The sequence below is a fragment of the Macrobrachium nipponense genome, chromosome 24 (genome assembly GCF_015104395.2).
Source record: "Macrobrachium nipponense isolate FS-2020 chromosome 24, ASM1510439v2, whole genome shotgun sequence".
Taxonomy (NCBI): domain Eukaryota; kingdom Metazoa; phylum Arthropoda; class Malacostraca; order Decapoda; family Palaemonidae; genus Macrobrachium; species Macrobrachium nipponense.
Window position 1 is genome coordinate 67,164,473 of NC_061091.1, and position 23,161 is coordinate 67,187,633.

General features: G+C 41.1%; 1 protein-coding gene across 1 annotated transcript in view; it reads left to right on the plus strand.

The window, feature by feature from the left end:
- Positions 1-13,424: 13,424 nt before the first annotated feature.
- Positions 13,425-23,161, plus strand: part of LOC135205743 (glypican-4-like) — a 345,257-nt gene continuing 335,520 nt past the window's right edge. The window contains exon 1 of the mRNA XM_064236840.1: positions 13,425-13,785. Within this exon, the coding sequence (XP_064092910.1) occupies positions 13,620-13,785 (166 nt within the window). The 5' untranslated portion in view covers positions 13,425-13,619. The remainder of the gene's footprint in view (positions 13,786-23,161) is intronic.

Sequence of the window (23,161 nt, forward strand, 5' to 3'; positions counted from 1 at the left end):
GTTAAGGAGGGAAAAGTTTTGATTCCAACATGGTGGCCATACACCAAGATGGCCACCACATTAGCTAATATCGCTCTGGCTAATATGTGACGTATGCAGAGCTATCTTTTGTATATATGCCTGACTAAGTCGAGTACGGTGAAGATTCATAGATATATAACTTGCCATGACGATATTAAGATTGATATGAAAACGCATGTACAGTGTGGTGTTCGCCCGTTATATGCCTAGTTAAATCTGCCCTGACGAGAGAAACTGCCGCGAGAAATAGAAGTATGGACGTAGACCATTCTTCGCACATTTGCACCTTTTCAATGGCACATTCTATCTTCAGTCTATCTCCTTATGGGGGCGGGGCGGGGGGGGGGGGGGTTGCTCTTAGTACACCTTACGCGGTGCGCTGTAGGCATCACTTAAGATTCTTTGCAGCGCCCCTTTCGCCCTTAGCTTCAACAATTTTCATTCCTTTTACTACTCTTTCTTTCATATCCCCTTTCTTCCATTTTACCCTCCACCCTTTCCTAACAATTGTTACAAAATTATCTTCAGCGTTGAATAGGTACGTATACCTCAGGTCCCAGAGCTTAGCCTTCGGCCTAAATGACATATTTCAGTTCCAATTCCCACGCTCAAGGGAATCCTTCCAGTGTGTTTTCTTTTTGGTCAAAGAAACCCCGCATTTTCTCCAGGCCTACTGCTCTGAAGCCAGATATAAGGGCCTATGTCATTAGCATCAAATATCAGTGATATATGGTCCTCCCTCACTGTATGCCAGGCTTACTGTCGGTTTCCTCTTGAGTGCAAGAAGCCCTAGGCTAACGCTGACTTGAACGGCGTTTGCGAGGCCAATTTCCGCCGTTGTAACGACACCTACGTTGCTTGTAGTCTCTGTAGTCACCGCATCAGCCAAAGTGAGCTTCATTTCCCCCAGAGCTTCTGGTTTTCAAGGAGCTGGGACACGCCTTTCACTCCACCACCATGAGCCGAATCACTCCTGGCGTGGGGACTTAACTGCCAGATGCTTTGCAGTCTACAAGCTCTGGGGCATTTTGTAGCCAAAGAGAGGCTATCCTCTTTGCCATCCTGGTATCAGAAGTCCTTTCCAGGGGCATCAATGACATCTAGAATTCGTCTTTGTAGGTTAAGCACTAAGCACTAAAAAATAATAAGCTAAATTATATAAATACATCAATAAATCAACACCAAGATGTGAAAAAAACAAACAGTTCTTTGTTGTTATATATGTTTTACCATGCACAGGCAGCCATAATGAAAGAAATGGGTATCATAATTTAAATTTTTATTTAAAAAAAGAGACCTAGTGGCAACATTCTGCCAAAATTTTATTGTATCATATGTATATTTGAAATCTCTGATATACTCCATAAGCTTTGCTATTCTCGCCTGGTGCCGTTTCTTCATTTCATCTGTTTATTTTGTATTCTGAAGCATTTAATTACATTTTTATCTATTTATTCCTCAGTTTATCAATTTATTCCTTCTTTTTTTTATAACTGGTCTCTATTTTCTGTGTTTCCCATAAGGTTCGTCTTTTGATTAATAATAATAATAATAATAATAATAATAATAATAATAATAATAATAATAATAATAATAATAATAATAATAATAATGTGGCGCCGTGGAAGAGTGGGTTAGGTCGTCAATAGACTTAAGTCAAGTTAAGCAACATTGGGGCTGGTCAGTCGTTGGATGGGTGACCGCTCTCCTCGCGTTGATTCCTTGGGAAAGGATCTTTACCATAATTTCCTCAGTCTACTCAGCTGTAAATGAGTACCTATCCCTGATGGGGTAGGGTCCCAGCTATGGGTTAAATAGCAAAACTCAGCAATGATGGAAAGAAATGAAGGAATAAACGACAACGACGTAAATGGAACCTCTGGCAACAGAGGAGCTTCGTCCGGCAACCAGGTATTCAACCCAATTGTAGGGGAAGACGGTCAGGTACTTGGAGGTCGTCATCCAGCAACTGATCACCACAACAACAGTAATCAACAGCCTGAGATTGGAGCTACAGAGGCAAAAAGGAAGAAATGGACAAGAGAAGAAAATAAAGAAATATGGAGATGTTACATCAGAAGCAACCCGACGGAGAGAGGATATAGAAGAAGATTGGCCAACATCTGGAATGAGAGGAATAAACACCCCCAAACAGAGCAGAGGCTGGCTGACAGACCAAGTAAGGAACATAAAGAAAAAGAACTGGCTCTCCCCAACAGAAAGAGAAGAACTGGAAAGGGAAATATCACACGACAACGAATTACACGAAGACGAACTGAGAGACAATGCCACAGAAGACGACAGGGAGGATGAGGTATCAAACAACGACACACTAAGAAACACCGACGAAGTAACAGAGAGGACGGAATGGGTAGAAAAGATTAGACAATGGATGGAGCCAGATACAGAGAGAACAAAGATCCCCTCCATGAAAGCCTACAACACCCCCCCAAGAAATTAAGGGAGAAAACAAGTGAGGTCAATGAAATAATGGGCCTAATACACACCACCAGTATCACAGAAACAAATAACTTGACATATGCAGGAGCAAGATTAGTAGCAGAACTGATGGGATTCGAACACAACACCACCGTCACAACCAACCCAACAGAAACCAAAACAGCAACCTCCTTGGAAAAGGCGCCTGAAAAGCAAATCATGGTGATGAGATCTGACTTGAGTAAACTGAAAGAGATGGCAGAAAAAAGGCTAAGAAGCAAGAAAACAAGGGAGGAACTCAACGAGAAATACAAAGTACAAGAGAGGGGACTAAACAACACAATAGAAGATGTAAAACAGAGGCTTAAGACCAAAGCACACAAGATCCAACGGTACATGATCAGGAATAAAGGGATACCAACAGAACAAACTATTCGGAACCAACCAGAAAAGACTATACAGCCAACTAAGAGGGGAAGACAACCACCCAGAAATTCCTGAAGCCGAACCAAGTAAGAGACTCTGGGAAAACATATGGAGCAATCCGGTATCACACAACAAACATGCAACATGGCTCCAGGAAGTCAGAAGAAGAAACAGGGAGAATAAAACAAAGATTCACAGACATCACGGCAGACACAGTCAGACACCAACTAAAGAAAATGCCAAACTGGAAAGCCCCAGGTCCCGATGAAGTCCATGGATACTGGCTCAAAAACTTCAGGCCCTACACCCACGAATAGCAGAACAACTCCAGCATTGTATCTCAAATCACCAAGCACCCAAATGGATGACCACAGGAAGAACATCCTTAGTACAAAAAGACAAGAGTAAGGGAAATATAGCCAGTAACTACAGGCCTATCACCTGCCTACCAATAATGTGGAAGTTACTAACAGGTATCATCAGTGAAAGGCTATACAACTACCTAGAGGAGACAAACACATCCCCCACCAACAGAAAGGCTGCAGAAGGAAGTGTAGGGGCACAAAAGACCAGCTCCTGATAGACAAAATGGTAATGAAGAACAGTAGGAGAAGAAAAACCAACCTAAGCATGGCATGGATAGACTATAAGAAAGCCTTCGACATGATACCACACACATGGCTAATGAGAATGCCTGAAAATATATGGGGCAGAGGAAAATACCATCAACTTCCTCAAAAAATACAATGCGCAACTGGAATACAATACTTACAAGCTCTGGAATAAGACTAGCAGAGGTTAATATCAGGAGAGGGATCTTCCAGGGCGACTCACTGTCCCCACTACTCTTCGTAGTAGCCATGATTCCCATGACAAAAGTACTACAGAAGATGGATGCCGGGTACCAACTCAAGAAAAGAGGCAAGAGAATCAACCATCTGATGTTCATGGACGACATCAAGCTGTATGGTAAGAGCATCAAGGAAATAGATACCCTAATCCAGACTGTAAGGATTGTATCTGGGGACATCAGGATGGAGTTTGGAATAGAAAAATGCGCCTTAGTCAACATACAAAAAGGCAAAGTAACGAGAACTGAAGGGATAAAGCTACCAGATGGGAGCAACATCAAACACATAGATGAGACAGGATACAAATACCTGGGAATAATGGAAGGAGGAGATATAAAACACCCAAAAGATGAAGGACACGATCAGGAAAGAATATATGCAGAGACTCAAGGCGATACTCAAGTCAAAACTCAATGCCGGAAATATGATAAAAGCCATAAACACATGGGCAGTGCCAGTAATCAGATACAGCGCAGGAATAGTGGAATGGAATAGGCAGAACTCCGCAGCATAGATCAGAAAACCAGGAAACAAATGACAATACACAAAGCACTACACCCAAGAGCAAATACGGACAGACTATACATATCACGAAAGGAAGGAGGGAGAGGACTACTAAGTATAGAGGACTGTGTCCAACATCGAAAACAGAGCACTGGGGCAATATCTGAAAACTAGTGAAGACGAGTGGCTAAAGCGTGCATGGGAAGAAGGACTAATAAAAGTAGACGAAGACCCTGAAATATACAGTGACAGGAGAAAGACAGAAAGAACAGAGGACTGGCACAACAAACCAATGCACGGACAATACATGAGACAGCAGACTAAAGACTAGCCAGCGATGACACATGGCAATGGCTACAGAGGGGAGAGCTAAAGAAGGAAACAGAAGGAATGATAACAAGCGGCACAAGATCAGGCCCTAAGAACCAGATATGTTCAAAGTACGATAGACGGAAATAACATCTCTCCCATATGTAGGAAGTGCAATACGAAAAATGAAACCATAAACCACATAGCAAGTGAATGCCCGGTACTTGCACAGAACCAGTACAAAAAGAGGCATGATTCAGTGGCAAAAGCCCTCCACTGGAGCCTGTGCAAGAAACATCAGCTACCTTGCAGTAATAAGTGGTACGAGCACCAACCTGAAGGAGTGATAGAAAACGATCAGGCAAAGATCCTCTGGGACTATGGTATCAGAACGGATAGGGTGATACGTGCAAACAGACCAGACGTGACGGTGATTGACAAAGTCAAGAAGAAAGTATCACTCATTGATGTCGCAATACCATGGGACACCAGAGTTGAAGAGAAGAGAGGGGAAAAAGTAGATAAGTATCAGATCTGAAAATAGAAATAAGAAGGATATGGGATATGCCAGTGGAAATCGTACCCATAATCATAGGAGCACTAGGCACGATCCCAAGATCCCTGAAAAGGAATCTAGAAAAACTAGAGGCTGAAGTAGCTCCAGGACTCATGCAGAAAAGTGTGATCCTAGAAACGGCACACATAGTAAGAAAAGTGATGGACTCCTAAGGAGGCAGGATGCAACCCGGAACCCCACACTATAAATACCACCCAGTCGAATTAGAGGACTGTGATAGAGCACAAAAAAAAAAAAAAAAAAATAATTAATATAATAATAATATAATAATAATAGAGCACTCTACCATTGCAAAAAATTAACAGTACATATTATTTTGTAATTAAAGACCATTGAAACAAAAGTATTACAAACACATGATGAAACACTAATCATATTTTTAAAAAAATTAAATGTTTAACATGGCCCCTGACTGTCAACCAAAAAAAAAAAAAAAAAAAAAATTTAAAGCTCCCATAGTTGCAATTTATTAAAATCATGCAGTAATTTTACACGACATAAATCACCGGGTTACAAAATCGCCGAATTGTTGGATTACAGGATTAAAAAGGATGAGTTCCTGTGACGCCTAAAAAGGTCGCTAATCTACAGAGCGATTTGTGCTGCTGGGAGGAGGGGGCTATGGGGTGTCTAGGTTAGGTGTTGGGTGTCGGGGTGGATGATGCAGCGCTTCCGAGGAAAATGTGGGTTATAAGAAATTTTCATTAAGAAAAATACAAGATGGTGTTTTCTCTGACCCCGGATTTGTCATTATTATTATTATTATTATTATTTGAAGGTAGGAGACCCTCTCTCAAACATGTTTTGTTAAAGATGATGGCAGCATCAGTGGAATTGATTTTATATATGGTCTTTTCAATTCTTCTTATTATTCCCTTCTCATCCTTTCTATGATGGTACGAAGGGCTCGCTCGTCCTCTTTGTATTTCTTATGAAATACTCCCTTGTAAAAGAGAGTGACGTCTTCAAGGGCGGCGGGACGAGGCTCCTGCTGATACCACTTATCGATGTTTCTGCGAATGCATTTAGTGATGTCCCGGTTGGAATACCCGTTGTTAATTAAAACTTGGGCAACACGTTCTAATTCAGTGTGCGTGTCCTTCCACGAAGAGCAGTGTGAGAGAGCTCTTCTGATGAAGGCGCTGATCGCAGTGCGCTTGTATCTCTCTGGACACTCGCTCTCGCCGTTCAGGCACATGCCCAGGTTCGTGGGTTTCGTATACACCGTGTTACGAAGCGCTCCTCTTGTTGCCCGACGAGGACGTCAAGGAAGGGGAGGCGACGGTCACGGCAATGTTTCGATGGTGAAGTTGAGTCTGCTGTGGTCGTGGAAGGCTTGTCGCAGGCGCTCTATTTTCTTCCACCGTGCTGGCGCTGATGAAAGTGTCGTCAATATACCGGACGTACATAGACGGCTTCTCGATGTTGGCGAATACCCGACGTTCCACAGCACCCATGTAGAAGTTCGCGAAAAGTACTCCGAGGGGAGAACCCATCGCTACTCCGTCTTTCTGTGTGTACATATGTCCTCTGTGGGTGGAGAAAGGGGCCTTTTTTGTACAAATTTCAAGGAGTTTTCGGAGGGCATGCTCAGGGATGTTTAATGGGGGCGTGGAGTCGTCTCTATATACACGATCCAGGATTATCTGAATTGTTTCATCCACGGGGACGTTCGTGAAGAGGGACTCCACGTCCATCGATGCAATAACTCCTCCGGGGGGTGTCGTTTTCAGTGCTTCTAAAAACTCGGCAGATGACTTCAAACTGTGGTCATCTGGAACATAAGGAGTCAAAATAGTATTCAATTTCTTCGCAAGCTGGTATGTAGGAGCGGGAATTTGGCTAATAATGGGGCGTAATCCTGGATAATTAGGAATGACATTATTCCTAATATCAGAATTATCGATAAGGCAGCAGACCACCGTCGCCTCCGCCTCTTGGAGGCCCTACACATCGGGAAGGAGAGACCAGCCTCAACACCACCCAAGAGACTTCACTCCTCCCGACGGTGGCACGAAGGGCGCCGCCCGCCAGCACCATAGAGCCGATCGAACGGGCCAATCAGGTGCCCCCGTCTATCGGCAATGACCTTCCCAATACTACGCTCCCAGTCTCCAGCGTCCGCACGAGAAGAGCAGTGCGAGCTTCCACCTCTGCAAGACGGCTTGACTCAGGGACTTAATCCTCTGTTCAGCCAATGAAAATGCAGCGCCCATCAGACAGAGCACCTGGGACACAATAAATACCGCCGAACGACCCCATTTCAATCAGTTCAAGCTCACCTTTCCTTGAAAATGAACCGATGATACGGTTGGAAACGTTGGAATTCCGTTACACCCTTAGACTAAGATTTGTTAACCACTTTTGTTATATCAATAATAAATTATTATTTTTAGAAAACATTTCTTTCACCGAGATATGAACATCGGCCAGCTATTAGCAAATATCAGCCCTGATGAGAAGAGAATAATAAGAAGAATTGAAAAGACCATATATAAAATCAATTCCACTGATGCTGCCATCATCTTTAACAAAACATATTATTATTATTATTATTATTATTATTATCATTTGGGAATACATTCAGTGCGTAGGAGAAAGATTACCCGGTAAACGGTTCAACAATTCACGCCTCAAATCGGGAGGAGCATATCATGGCTGATAACGATAATCACGTAGGATCACTCGAAGAGAACCTGAGCGCACAAAGGCTCGTATATATAATCTCTCTCTACCATCTCCAGGAGAGTTTGGAACCCACGTGTCACGTTCTTCAAAGGACGGGTCGATCCACGGGGTCCCCGATTTCCATTGTCTATGGAGTGAAAGTGAAGAGGCTTCGTTGCGACGGAGATCGCTGGCGAGCTCGACTCGAGCTATAATGTTATCACTTCCGTCTTCTGTATCGGGCTAGAAAGTTTTTTTTTCTTCTACGAGGTCTATAGACCTCGGCTTTCTAGACCGTGGTCTTCTGTATCTGCCTATAAAGCTCTCTAGACCGTAGTCCCCTGTATTGGCCTAGAGAGCTTTCTAGACATTGATCTCCTGTATTGCTCCCTAGAGAGTTTTCTACGAGGTCGATAGACCTCGGCTTTCTAGACCGTGGTCTTCTGTATCTGCCTAGAGAGCTTTCTAGACCTTGGTCTCCTGTATTGCTCCCTAGAGAGTTTTCTTCGAGGTCTATAGACCTCGGCTTTCTAGACCGTGGTCTTCTGTATCGGCCTAGTAAGTGTTCTACGAGGTCTATGCTCTATAGACCTCGGTTTTCTAGACCGTGATCTTTTGTATCGGCCCAGAAAGCTTTGTAGACCGTGGTCTTCTGTATCACCCCCTAGTAAGCTCTCTAGACCATAGCCTCCTATATCGGCCTAAAAAGCTCTCTATAGACTGAGGTCTTCCGTATCAGTCTTTTGGGCGTGGCCGTCCAAGATAGGTTTCCGTCAATTTTTCCACCTCGTAGGAGTGCAAAGGGCTAAGAATGACACCTTGCCTCTTTTACCTTCTGTTCAGAATGGCACCTTGCCTCCATTACCTTCTGTTCAGAATGGCACCTTGCCTCCATTACCTTCTGTTCAGAATGGCACCTTGCCTCCATTACCTTCTGTTCAGAATGGCACCTTGCCTCCATTACCTTCTGTTCAGAATGACACCTTGCCTCCATTACCTTCTGATCAAAACAGTGGCATTTAAGATACAAATGTTGTTTAAGATTAAGCTGGCCTTGTGCCAACACGGGCTCTTGCTCACAGATCAGCCCGTAATGGGTACAAAAGCAAAGTTCAAAATGCAACGAACAAATAGCAGTTATGACTTGGACCATCGACGGATGGTCTCCTCTTCGTCCATTTTTGGATAGGATGTTCGTGTTTTGGAAAGCAAATATTTCCGCTTTTAATCAAGTATTTAGTCACCAAGTATATCTTAGTTTAACCAGACCACTGAGCTGGTTAACAGCACACCTAAGGGCTAGCCCGAAGGATTATATAGATATATATATATATATATATATATATATATATATATATATATATATATATATATTATATATTTACGTGGCTAGGAACCAATCGGTTACTTAGCAACGCGATCTAAAACTTATTGTGGGATCCGAACCACACCGAGAAATGAATTTCTAATCACCAGAAATAAATTCCTCTGGTTCCGCATTACCAGCAGCTGGAAGAGAACTCGGTCTACCAAATTGATCGTTGGGCACTCAACCGACTCGTTCAATGAGGAACTCTGTAGTCGTGAGATATTCTTCCCTTGTTAACTATACAAGTAATAATAATAATAATGGAGTTTTTTTTGCTATTTATTACGAATAATATTTATTCTAAGTACCTGAATTACTTCACAAGGTCTATATGAACTGGTATACTAAAGGCCAAGCGCTGGGACCTATGAGGGCATTCAACGCTGAAGTTAATGTTGAGACAATTGTTAGGAGAAAGTGGAAAGTAAGAGAGAAGAAGGAGAATATGAACCGAAGTACAGTAAAAGGAACGAAATGGGTTGCAGCTAGGGACGTTGCACCGAAGTTCAAGTATTGCCTACAGTGCACCGCGCCAGGTGCACCGACGGCACTACCTTCCTATGAACGCCATCTTGAATTCAAGATGGCGTTGCTTTTATACGGGGTTCACAATGAATAATTTAAATTATTCGTTTTCTCTAATGTTTATTCATTTCACAGACGTTTTTTTCAACTGGCAAATATTTTACGTTCAAATCTTCGTTACTCTACTAAAACGGACACGAAATAATCCAGCACTTATTTATTTATTTACTTATTTTTTTAATCTAACGTAAATCTAGCTCGGCATCACGATCAAGAGGTCTGAGAGAGAGAGAGAGAGAGAGAGAGAGAGAGAGAAAATGTATGGTTTGGACTGTCATTCAAGTTTTGAAGTTCAACAGCTCGATCTATGGGTATGAGAGAGAGAGAGAGAGAGAGAGAGAGAGAGAGAGAGAGAGAGAGAGAGAGAGGAAATGTACTGTTCACCGTTTGGACTGTTATCCGACTATTAAAGGTCAAATGTGAAGTGTTGATGGGGGAAAAACACTTCCTGATTTATTTCACACACACAAAAAAAAGTCATTCTATACAAGAGCGACACAGGTTTTTTTTTTTTATGATATGACATCATCCTCACCGTACTAGACATTCTTCAACAGAAAAACTACACTCCCGCTGTAGGATTTTCCTATTTTTTTATATTGATTTAGTTTTATATACAGGGAGTAATAAAAATGGGGCTCAAAGTAACACACACACATATAAATATATATATATATATATATATATATATATTATATATATATATATATATATATATATAGATATATTATATATATATATATATATATATATATATATCTTTTCCTGTTTCACTGAATGAAAATACATAAATGACATCAGTCATTGTTATAGAATTGTTTTCCAAATCCATGTTCATTTTATTTTATTTTTATGCTTTTGACAGTACTTGGCTATTTTAGGGGAATATAGTTTATTGATAAAACTTGTATAGCCCTCATGATAGCGAAGAACCGCATCTGAAACAACTGGATTGAGTCAAAACAAGTAACAAATATGGAGAAATGTCTTCGGCGCAATCAAGTTTTTTGTACATCGTATAATCAGGGCAACTGACAAGAGATCTATCTTTGGTAGTCTCGGTATAAAGAGGTATGAGTCGCCACCCATGAAACTTTAAATACGGCCGGTGGTGGCCCGGATTATAGTATCGTTGCCAGATGCAGGATTAAGGCTAACTTTATCCTTATATAAATAAGGCTGCAATTTGGTATATTTGTTGATGGAGGATGGATGGTCAATACGCAAAATTGCAGCCCTCTAGCCTCGGTAGTTTATAAGATCTTGGAACTGACCCGCCGCCACCTTAATCCCACCGAATCTTACGCCCGGAACACACGCAATGACACGGGGGACTAATTAGAACGAATTCATTTGAGTATACCTCCTCCCTCCCCTAGTGACACGGAACGCTCGCTGGGAAACACTGCCATCTATTGCCAGCATCATGAACTAAGAGCAAGTATAAAGTGCGCGGAAGAAAAGCGTTCAATGAAGGTCACCGAAAATAGACTATCTTTTGGTGGTCTTGTTATAATGCTGTATGAGCCGCGGCTGGTGAAACTTCAACCATGGCCCTGTGGTGGCCTGCCCTATGTCGTTGCCAGAACCTTAAATAAACAGAAAACTACTGAGATTTGAGGGCTGCAATTTGGTATGTTCGATCAATGGAGGGTGGATGATCAACATACCAATTTGCAGACCTCTAGACTCACTCAGTCGTTTTTAAGATCTGAGGGCGGACGGACGAGCCGGCACAATATTTTCTTTTACAGACTACTAAAAACGGATAATGTTTTGTACACAAAATGGCTTTGTTTTGATCATTCTCTCTCTCTCTCTCTCGCTCGCTCTCAAGCAGACACGAGCAATATACGTTATTCATCTATGTATTTTCCATATATCCCTATAAAAGTTTGTGTGCATTCGAGGGAAAACAGTTTGGCACACGTAACTGTTTTAATATCATTGTTACGTAACGAAAATAAGCCTCCCCTCTCTCTCTCTCTCTCTCCGATTGAGTTTATTTTCCATTTACCAGTGCTTAATCTCAGCATGCCTCCGTTGGTCTAATAAAAATGCATCTGGTTGTTTGTCGACTGTCGTAGGTCGCAGCTGGGTTTGAGAGAGAGAGACGATAACGAAGAGGGAGAGGTAGTATACAGCACAGTACATGAGTGATTAGTAAGCCAATAAAATGTTTGATTATTATATTCATATATATATATATATATATATATATATATATATATATTGTGCGCAAAATATTCCAAAAACACAAATTCGCTGTTTATAATATTTGGTTCCTTGGAAATGCAGGCAGAGGAGCCCCTGAAATCTTGGAAAAAAATGAATTATTAGATATTTTTTGTGATTGAAAAAAGTAGTATTTACACATTTGCAAAACTGTCTGTTTGTTTGTATGGTGTTTTTATGTTGCATGGAACCAGTAGTTATTCAGCAACGGGACCAACGGCTTGACGTGACTTTCGAACCACTTCCAGAGTGAACTTCTATCACCAGAAATACACATCTCTCACTCCTCAATGGAATGGCCGAGAATCGAACCCGTGACCACCGAGGTGAGAAGCAAACACCAAACCAACCACGCCAATGAGGCGCTGCGAAATTGTCTGTAATTTGAGGTTATCACGTTTTACTGGCATATTTTTTTATGTTTGGAAAAAGCAACCATCAATAAGAATTACATAATTATATAAGCCGAAAAAATGATTAGACTATTTTTTAAACGTAGGTACAGCTACGACTGAAACATTTATAAACAAAAGAAGAGTGATAAATTAGCTAAATAAATCATCAAGCAAATACATGAAAGGAATTGAATGAGTTTTATATATGGCAAATAACTGCTTTACTTCCTGTTTCCCTATTGCTTACAGCGAATAAAAGGCTAAAACTGACCTTTGTCGTTGCGACACCAGATAACGTTCAAATCAGTCAGTCCACACATCACTTCGTGTGAGTTAGATTTTATTTTTGATGGAGAGCATTTTCTCCAGCGCACGAATAGGAACAATCTTTTCCGACGTTTCACTGCAGACAGTCAACGACTCTTCAGAATCGTACTCTGGCTGGCTCGTCGGCGTCCGTCTCGTCATCACACCCCCCTAGAATCACAGTAATTTTCAGCAATATGTCGATTCAGACGACGTGCTCATGAAAATTTATTTTTGCAGTGTGGGGGGGGGGGGGGGTGAGGAGGGGATGCTGGCTTGGCGGTTTCCAGGGCGCAGACGGACGAAACGTCAATCTACGGCACGAGTAACGAGTTCCTGCCGTCATCTTCTGACGACTGTTGCTCGTTTCTGCCCCTGGAAAGTTTTACATAAAATGGTTGGGGTTTATTAGCAACAATTTTGATACAGATGGTATGGATGGAAAAGGAACAGCTGCTGCCTTCCTCTTACCGGATTGGTTTGGATGGTGGGTTCCGGGGAGGTACCAGACGTCTGAGCAACGTTGCCAGGCAATTCGCTCTAGTATAGAACCGTGTCATTTTCTGCATATGAGTGAGTTACATTAAGTGAAATATATGATTATATAATTAAAAATGCCAATTTTATGACAAAAAATGCCGTTTTGAGCATAGAAGCAAAACTGTATCGATGTGATTGTGGTACGACAGTTTCCGCCAGCCGGCGGCCGGCAGCGAGGGCTCGGGAGGGGGGAGCGGGCGAAAAGGAGGAAGACGAGTCTGCTGTGAGTTGTGACGCGTGAATGTCGTTTCGATTGGAACCCGCCGATGAAAATGAAAAATTATTTAGTGGTTAAGAAGCTGTGTTAGCGAATCCAAGGGCTCTGCCAATCGACTCCCGGAGCCTCCTTAGATAGCCGTAGGGGTCGTTGTTTTTAAGTGTTTTGTAAGTGAACCATGGCCAGGTTACTAGTGATGGTGGTGGTGTTGGCTGCCGCGATGGGGCTGGACGGCGGAGGAGATGTTGTGGTGTCGGCCACCTCCGTCGATTCCTGTTCCCCCGTCAGCGGCGTCTATCACAGCAAGGGCTTCGGCGAACGCGTCCCCAGTCATCCTATTCCAGGTGAGTTGTTGGTAAGGCCCTGAAGGCTTGCACGAATGTCCCCAGAAGACTAAAACATAGAGAGAGGGTAAAAAAAAAAAAAACCGAGTTCCGAATGGGTAAGTTGTAGTAGTACCTAATTTTGCCTTCGATACAAACCCTCGAGGTATCCCCATTTCAGCCTATAAAGGATTAATACACCGTCCCTTCGTCATAATTCACCATAAGTCACGTATCGAAGCGCAAACTTAGTATTTTAGCCACCGAAAGACACCCAGCTGAACAAAGGAGACGTCTTTCTTGTGTAGCTACTTCTGTTACTAGCTAGCTATCACTCTCGGCACCTCAATGTAACCCAGACCTTTGTTTCTAGGAGTAAGGACCCCCAAATTTCAGATGGGTGCCCCCCTTGGTGAAGGTCGTTTGTTTTGAAGAGTAAAGACATCCAAATTTCATAAGGGTTCCTCCTTTTCCTGGTGAAGGTGACTATATACACTTCAGATGTTAGGTTCGTGTATCTGCAGTAGATTAGGGCTAAGCTTCGTCGAAATTTATTTGTTGAAATAAATTTCATGTAAGGATGAAATCTGCTTAACTTACCCAGCCACAACAAGAAGGTTTGGCGTTGGAATGAACGTAAATCGACTCTCTCTCTCTCTCTCTCTCTCTCTCTCTCTCTCGTAGGAAAATCAGTAGTGCCATTTCAATATTTTTTAAAGATTTAATGCGGCTTTTTGCAAAGCAGATAATTACCAGTAAGTTTTCATTAATTTATTTACCTTACTAGACGTTGTATGGTAGAAGCCTTTTATATTCGGATTCACTTACCTATCCACAGTTCAGTCTAGCCGATTTATCAGTGAAAAAAAAGAGGTTTCTATAATCGAGTTCTCATTAATAATGGAAGAACCATGACATTTGTCGGCATAAAGAAATAACTCACGAATGTTTCCCAGACCTTGGATTGCTTATAAAGATGATTTAATCTAGTCTGTAGTTCAGACGTATTGAAAGTTATACGAGTTTTATCGAAGTTGGAGGCCCCTTTTCTCGTGCCAGTGACGAAGGAGAGTATCATATTCCTCGACTGGTTTCTCAGTAGGTCGGTGAGTACTACAAGGTTTTATTTATTTTTAGAGAATAAGAGGTTTTCTGTGTGCATAATGACGTCAGATTCATTTTTATGTTCTACCACGCGCATTCTACGCCTTCCCCTGTTATTTGTATGTGCACGTAGTAGCTATATTCTTTGTTGTCGATGTAGGCCTAATATGGGTGCTCTTCTTCATTCTGTAGCTTAGATCACGTGCTCTTTTGCAAAGGAAGATGCGGTTGTTTTTTTTTTTATATGAGTGAAAGGATGACAACCTTTTTATTCATGGAAGGAGTCCCTCTATTTTACTATACAGAGATGATGCCGTTTTATTATCTTCTGTGGCCTTTGTTCTACAATGAAGTAAGATCACATGTTTAAGAGAAGCTGTTCTCCCAGTGAAAAAGGGTGCATTGACACACTTAGGCGCTTTTCGTCTCAGCTTACATAAGCAACGAATCGCTTATTTTGGTGGTTACATCACTGTGGCTGGTCGCAGTCAGACTGGCTGAGAATCTGGGATAGCCGTTTATCCTCAAGTAACTTTGACGTGAAAATTGCCAAGTCGACTTAAGTTTCCAAGTTCATGTATACCCTAGAGAAGGCTACAGAGGCAGTTCCCGTTTATTTAACTTTATATTCATGTAGTACTTAACGACATACTTTGGTAATGATCTGTATCGTATGTTGATAACACAATCATCTGTTGAAGTTTGTTATAAGGTTAATGGATGTATTAGCAGCACAGTTACAAGTCATGTTAATTAAATGGTTGATTAATTCTCCTATCAAGAGAATGAGTGAATGGGTCGAGAGGGAATTACTGCTTATGGTGTGCATTCACCATGGTCGTCTGACTTGGATCGAGCTGTTGGTGACGTTTTTCGTCCAAACCAGACGAATGATTATTATTCTCATGAACGGATTCGAAGAGAATTCCCCCCCCCCCCCCCCCCCACTCCCCCAGTACACGAAATCGCAATGTGTCCATTTAATATTCCTGACAAAATCTTCGATTCTATGTGAAATGTACATTCTCTTTTATGAGGGCTCGTTTGAATAATGCTAACGTACGGTTCTTAATTCAATGTATATGTAGGTATATATTTACTACCTACGTTCAGACATTTTAGTTTTTAGAATGCTTTTAGTATAAGTTCTCGAGAATTGGATCGTGACCCACTAATAAAGTGCGTTGCATCTAGAAGATTTAAATAGGACAAGAGAGGTATTTGAATTTCTCTCTTATAAATAACAGATTTATGATATTTGTCCATGAATCCTAGTAGGCCTACAAGGCCTTTGGGAATTCCCATAGATGATACAGCTTATAGTTACTTCATGCACACTTTTTTTCTTTAGGGTCTTACTAACTTCTCATAGTGGACTAGTTAATAGTAAAAGCAAAAAAAGTTGAGTGTCTCGAGTTGACGATCCACCCAAAGCATGTTAGGCCTATGTGCGTGCTCCACGAGAGACTGGGTTAGCTAAAGGTCCATAGTAAAAGTACATCGAACACCTTCACAATCACTTGCCCGAGTAAGCGCTAGACCATTGTACGTCATGCGGTTGGCACCTGCAGACTACTACTAGGTCAGACGGTTTGAAACGGGTTCCTCCCTTGCAATATATGGCCTTGGGTACCACCAGCCGCGCTCTGGGGAACTCGCGCCCACTACTACTATGTGATCGACGGCGATACCTCGCTATCATTTTCTCCCGGTATTGCCAGGAGGAGAAGGGCCGTTGCTTGAGGCGGTTTTTGTTGCTGTTTGCGTAGGGGTTGAGTGAATGTAGAACTGATTGTGCCATGACCTTTACCGTAGGATGTGTTGGTTGTTTTGAACCGTACTTTCCTGGAGCTTTCTTCTCTTTGCTTTTTGTTTGTCTTTGGTGAAAGCTTGCTCTCGGTCGATAAGCCATTTGACCTTATCCTGTGCGATTGGTATCTTTATGATTATTCAAGAATTAAACAGGCGAGAGCCTGAGGTAAGGGAAGAAGAGCAGTTGGTGCAGCCTTACCCACATTCTTATATATGATACATGTGTGTGTGTGAGTATACATATGTATATATGCACTATATACATTTCCTAGCTAAATGCAATTCTCAGCATTCGACTAACCACTAGTATCTAAATAAGTTCTTGGGTAAGCATTTGTAATACATTATAGATATTTATATATATATATATTATTATTTTATATATATAGATATAATATATTTATTTTATTTATTTATTTATACAGTATATACACAAATGTTTACCCAAGAACTATATATACTATATATATATATATATATATATATATATATATTATATATATATATATATATTATATATATATGTGTGTGTGCAAATGTCAACCCAATACTTAATTAGATACTTGGTGGTAAATCTAGCGCTGTGGAGAAATGCATTTATCCAGGAACCGTAGAGTCATTACCTACTTACCCTTAGGTCGCATTGTCTCGGAGTGGAAAAATCTACTATATACACAGAGACCTAATATATATTTTTCACTATTACCTCTGGTTTACCCAGGACATTTGGAGACCCGTCATGAATAGCATTCATCGTCTTTGTTCAGGGCGTTCAGAGTAACTTTGTGGACATGCGTGTCCTCTCCCTTCCCTTCCGACCCTCGTGCAGTCCAGAGCAAAGGTATTTTCAATAGAGAGCTGGCAAGCAAGCAACGTCTCCTCCTCTCCCCTGCCTTGTAATACAAGCAAGGGTCGGGCTGTGGGGTGGCCGCAGGCAGGACAGTTTGTTGTTGCTTGCGTGTCCGTCCGTCCCCCTCGTATTGGATTCCTCTGCCCTTTGAACCTTTTGCTTGCGCCGCCGCATGCATGCGGAAGTCCACCGTTTTCCGGAACTGGAATACGCACCAGCAGCAGCAGCAGGGGCTGGCGGTTTCCTTCGGCGAATCATTGATGCCTTTGAGGTGGGATATATACTGGAAGCTCTGGGTTTCATTTTGGTCTCGGATAGATTTGGGAATTGCTGTTTGGAATGGAATCTTATTAGGTTTGGAATTGAATCTGTTAGAATTTGGAATTGAATCTGTTAGGTTTTGGAGTTGAATCTGTTAGAATTTGGAATTGCATATATTAGGTTTTGGAATTGAATCTGCTAGATTTTGCAAATGAATCTGTTAGAATTTGGAATTGAATCTGTTAGGTTTTGGAATTGAATCTCGTAGATTTTGATATTTAAACTTGTAGGTTTTTAAATTTAGTAATTTAGTTTTAAATATTTAATCATGTAGAATTTGAAATGTAATCTTTTAGAATTTGAAATTTGATATTGTAGGTTTTGAAGTCTAATCTTCTGTAGATTTGGAAATTTTATCTCTTAGGTGTTGAAATGTTCAGATTGTAGATTTAGAAACTGAATATCTTACATTTGAGAAATTGGTTTGCTTGGTTATTTTTGATGTTACATGGTGATGTTATGATGAAATTAGGACATGCTGGTCACTCTGTTTTACTGGTTTTCAATGTATGGTAACAGTAAATCGTAAGGAGATTGATCTTGATATTTCACTGTTTTAGGTAAAAGTTCAGAGCTCAACGGGAACAGCAGGTTGGAAGAACAAAATTAAGCTTAGAAATTACTGATAAATGAGGTCTGAAGGATTAGAGGAAGTCCTGAGCTTATGATTGCAGAGAATGTGAAGGATTAGAGAAAGTCATTAGCTTATGATTGGAAAGATTAGAGAAGTTATGAAGTTATGATTAGAAAGAATGGTCAAGGATTAGAGGAAGTCCTGAGCTTTTGATTTGAAAGAATGTTGAAGGATTAGAGGAAGTAATGAGCTTATGATTGGAAAGAATGGTGAAGGATTAGAGGAAGTCATTAGCTTATGATTGGAAAGATTAGAGGAAGTTATGAACTTTTGATTAGAAAGATTAGAGGAAGTTATGAACTTTTGATTAGATTAGTTTAGCACGTTATGAACTTATGATTAGAAAGAATGGTAAAGGATTAGAGGAAGTCACTAGCTTATGATTGGAAAGATTAGAGGAAGTTATGAACTTATGATTAGAAAGAATGATCAAGGATTAAGAGAAAGTCCTGAGCTTTTGATTGGAAAGAATGTTGAAGGATTAGAGGAAGTAATGAGCTTATGATTGGAAAGAATGCTGAAGTCCTGACGTTAAAATTCGACAGAATGGCAAAAGATTAGAGGCAGAACGAACGGGGACCTCGACCATAGGCTACATCAATCTTATATAACGAATAAAATGCTCTTGCAAACGCGTGCTCTTCAAAGCCTTCGGTGTTATTGTTTGAGAGAAGAAAAATGGGAATAGTGCACCTGCTTCGAGGTTTTACTCCTGTCACACCTTTCATATCTTCCGACTATCAGTTACCCTTTCAGCGCTGAATGACCGCATAGGTCCCAGCGCTTGGACTAAAATTCTATATTCCGATCGATAAAGCTAAGGCGATCAATTTTCACGCTCTCTGGGAATCGTCCTTCCAATCGTTGGTCAGAGGCATCTGGTAAACACCTCCCGAGTGTGTTCACTGCGTTGTCTGTGTGGTTGCAGTATTGCGTCGCACTAGGTAACATTAATTATTATTTATTATTATCGTATTCAGGAAATATGGATACGAGAGCAAACTAAAGTAGAGGATATTCTAACAACAAGTAAGAAAAAGAAATGGGGCGTGGGCAGGACACACAGCCTTATGAGAATGTCAGATAATAGATGGACGAAAAGAATAACAGAATGGGTCCCTAGAGATGCAAACGAAGCAGAGGAAGGAAGAGAAGACGATGGATTGACGAGCTAAGAAAATTTGCGGGTATAGACTGGCCAGAGAAAGACCATGAACAGATGGGAGTGGGGAAGGACGTATCTGAGGCCTTTGTCTTGCAGTGGACTAGAAATATATATATATATATATAAATATATATATATATCATATATATATATATATATATATATCTATATATATATATGTGTGTGTGTGTGTGTGTGTGTGTGTGTATGTATTATATACACTAGTCTGCATGTGGAGAAACGATGTTACATAATTACGACTCGAGTTAATAACAAGAGCATGACCCGAATTGCATTAGCCCACATTTCGCAGGCCTATTTTTGCACGCAAACTCGATTTCCACGTTGGAGATGGGAAAAATTCCATTCCGCGACATTCCACCATCAAGTGTTGTTATTCGCCCAATTGGTGGTCCCTCTACGCGAGTCTTGTTCTGCTTCATTTGATATGTATCTCGGCGCATGATGTTATACCTGATTTACTCGAATGGAAAGTGGACGGTTTATAATGCATTTGTTTTTATTGTACTCGGAGTGATCACTTTTCTGCTCTATTGCATTGTGGGAAGTGTCAGGCGTGTTGATTTGTTTACGTAATTGTAACGGGTTGTAAATTATAACTGTGGTTGCAAATTATAACTGGGATTGCAGCATGTATTTTTATAGAGGAGTTTGGTGTGACGAATATCAGGATGATTATTTATTCCTCTTGGCCCTCGGGTGGTGCCGTTAGTGCACACCTCACGCGGTGCACTGTAGGCGTGACTTCAGTGGTCTTTGCAGCGACCCTTCGGCCTCTATAGCTGCAACTTCTTGACTGTGACTCCGTTCTTATTCTTTGAGGTTTTCCTCCTGTTACGCCTTTTGAGTCTTATTGTCAATGTCCTTTTGAACGCAGAATGACCTCAATGTTCCCAGCACTTGCCCTTTGGGATAAATTCTATTCGGGGCGGGACAGGATATAGATATTAGGTTTTATTTAGTTTTTATCATCTTGAGTCTTCCCGTTCACATCCGGTTAACTTTTAAAGCGGACTTCATCTTGACGATTTTGTCTGACTCACGTCCTTTCCTTTCGTTCATCTCTCTGACATTTGAATGTAGGAATTTTTTATTGAATGTTTATTTTTTATTTTTTTAATGTTGTTATTACGTCGGATAGACCTGATAAAATCGTTGTCGCTGTGCTCAAGTAAAACTATTGTAAGTAGAATGATTGTGACTGATATTAATGAACATTGTCGTAGCCTTCACCTCCTCTTACGTTTAATTGTCTTTAAAAGGAAGCTGCTGTGTCTGTCTGGCCGCACTTATTTCTGTCCACCCTCACATCTAGAAGACTACAGAGGCTAGAGGGCTGCAAATTGGTACGTTGATCACCCACCCTCCGACCATCTGACACACCAAATTGCAACCCTCTAGCCACAGCAGTTTTGATTTTATTTAAGGTTGAAGTTAGCCATGGATCGTGCATCTAGCAGCGCTTTCCGGAGGCGTGGCACGCGCCCTCACTCTATAGTTGATGATTGTATACAGCATTAAACGTTGCACAGAAAACTCGATTGCGCAGAATGAACTTCGGCGTATTTTTTCTTGTCTCCCAATTGATACTACCGTCTTCTTTGGAAGCTTGATTTTCAAGTTAGTGGCTCCTGATTTCAGCTATTATTATTATTATTATTATTATTATTATTATTATTATTATTATTATTATATTATTATTATTATTATTATTATTATTATTATTATTATTATTGAAAAGAATGGTAGCATTAGTGGAATTTATTTGATAAAAAGTGTTGGTAGATACAGAATCTTGAAGAAGAGAAAACAGGGAGAAGAATTGAAAAGACTTTGCATAATACCAATTCCACTGAAGCTTTCATTCTTTTGAATAATAATAATAATAATGTTCTAAGGGGTCCACATTAATAAAAAATGTTGAGAGTTCGTGTATAATTTTAAAACCCTTTACAAAAAGCTTTCGAACCCTTCCCTGGGTTCATCTTCAGTCCCTTCATTGAAGATGAACCCAGGGAAGGGTTCGAAAGCTTTTTGTAAACGGTTTTAAAATCATACACGAACTCTCAACATTTGTTCTTACTGTGGACCCCTTAGAACATTATGTATGCTCTCGCGATAGAGAGTTTTCCCCAACAAAAAACATAATAATTATAGTAGAAATCATCGCCAAATGATTCAGATGACTCACTTCAGTGGCGTCAGGAGGAGGAAAAAAAAGTAAATCTTAGTTGAACCAGACCACAGCTGATGAACAGCTCTCCTAGGGCTGGCCACAACCATTAGCTATTTTGACGTGGCTAGGAACCAATTGGTCACCTAGCAACGGGACCTACAGCTTATTGTGGGATACGAACCACATTATATCGAGAAATGAATTTCTATCACCAGTCAGGAGGAGGAAACAAAGGGGTATGTTGATCGGCACAGATCCTCAGGTCGATCAAAAAAAAAAAAAAAGAATAAATCTGGTTCGGTCGTGGCGCGGTGTCTTTGTGCTTTGCAGTCTGTCGCTCTGGTTGTTGTTCTTGCTGTTGACCTTTGCAAGACGCAAACCGTAACAACAACAGCAGCAGCAGCAACAGCCAATTTGATCGGCCTTTCTCGCCTCTTGTTTTGCAGAGCCAATCGCGTGATGAGGCCTGACCTTGCGTCCGCCTTTGATTGGAGAGAGAATGTTGACTGGGTTTCCCTCCGATATTAATTTAGAATATTTCTCTTGTTTTATAGATTAAAATTTTTCGTTTTCTGTAAAAGTAACGCTTATCGTGCCGGCTTTGTCTGCATGTCCGTCCGTCCTCAGATCTTGAAAACTGCTGGGGCTAGAGGGCTGCAAATTGGTACGTTGATCGTCCGCCCTCCAGTCATCAAACATACCAAATTGCAGCCCTCTAGCCTCAGTAGTTTTGATTTTATTTAAGGTTGAAGTTAGTCATAATCGTACTTCTGGCAGCACTATAGTATGTTCCAAAACATAGGCCACCACCTGACAGAAAATTCGATTGGCATTTTTAAATTATTATTATTATTATTTAGTGGTTCAGTCCCTTGTGTCTCTAATCGCAAAATTCATCCTGTTTCTGGCCTCTACGATAGTGCCATCAGCGTACCTCACGCAGTGCACTGTAGGCATTTCTCAAGTTACTCTGCAGCATCCCTTCGGCCCATAAGCTCCGACCCCTTTAATTCCTATTACTGTACCTCCGTTCATATTCTCTTTCTTCCATCTTCCTTTCCACCCTCTCCTAACCATTGTGTCAGCATTATTTTCATCGCTAAATGACCTCATAGGTCCCAGCGCTTGGCATTTGGCCACAGATGTGTATTTCAATTCCAGTGATGTATTTGTGACCAAAACTGAATTATATATGTATCTGGTGGTTAGTCGGCTGAGGTGGATCAAAAGAAGCAAATGCAAAAGCCCTGTAGGTCGGGTAGTGCCGTCAGTGCACCGCGTGAGGTGTATTGTAGGCATTAGTTAAGGTTCATT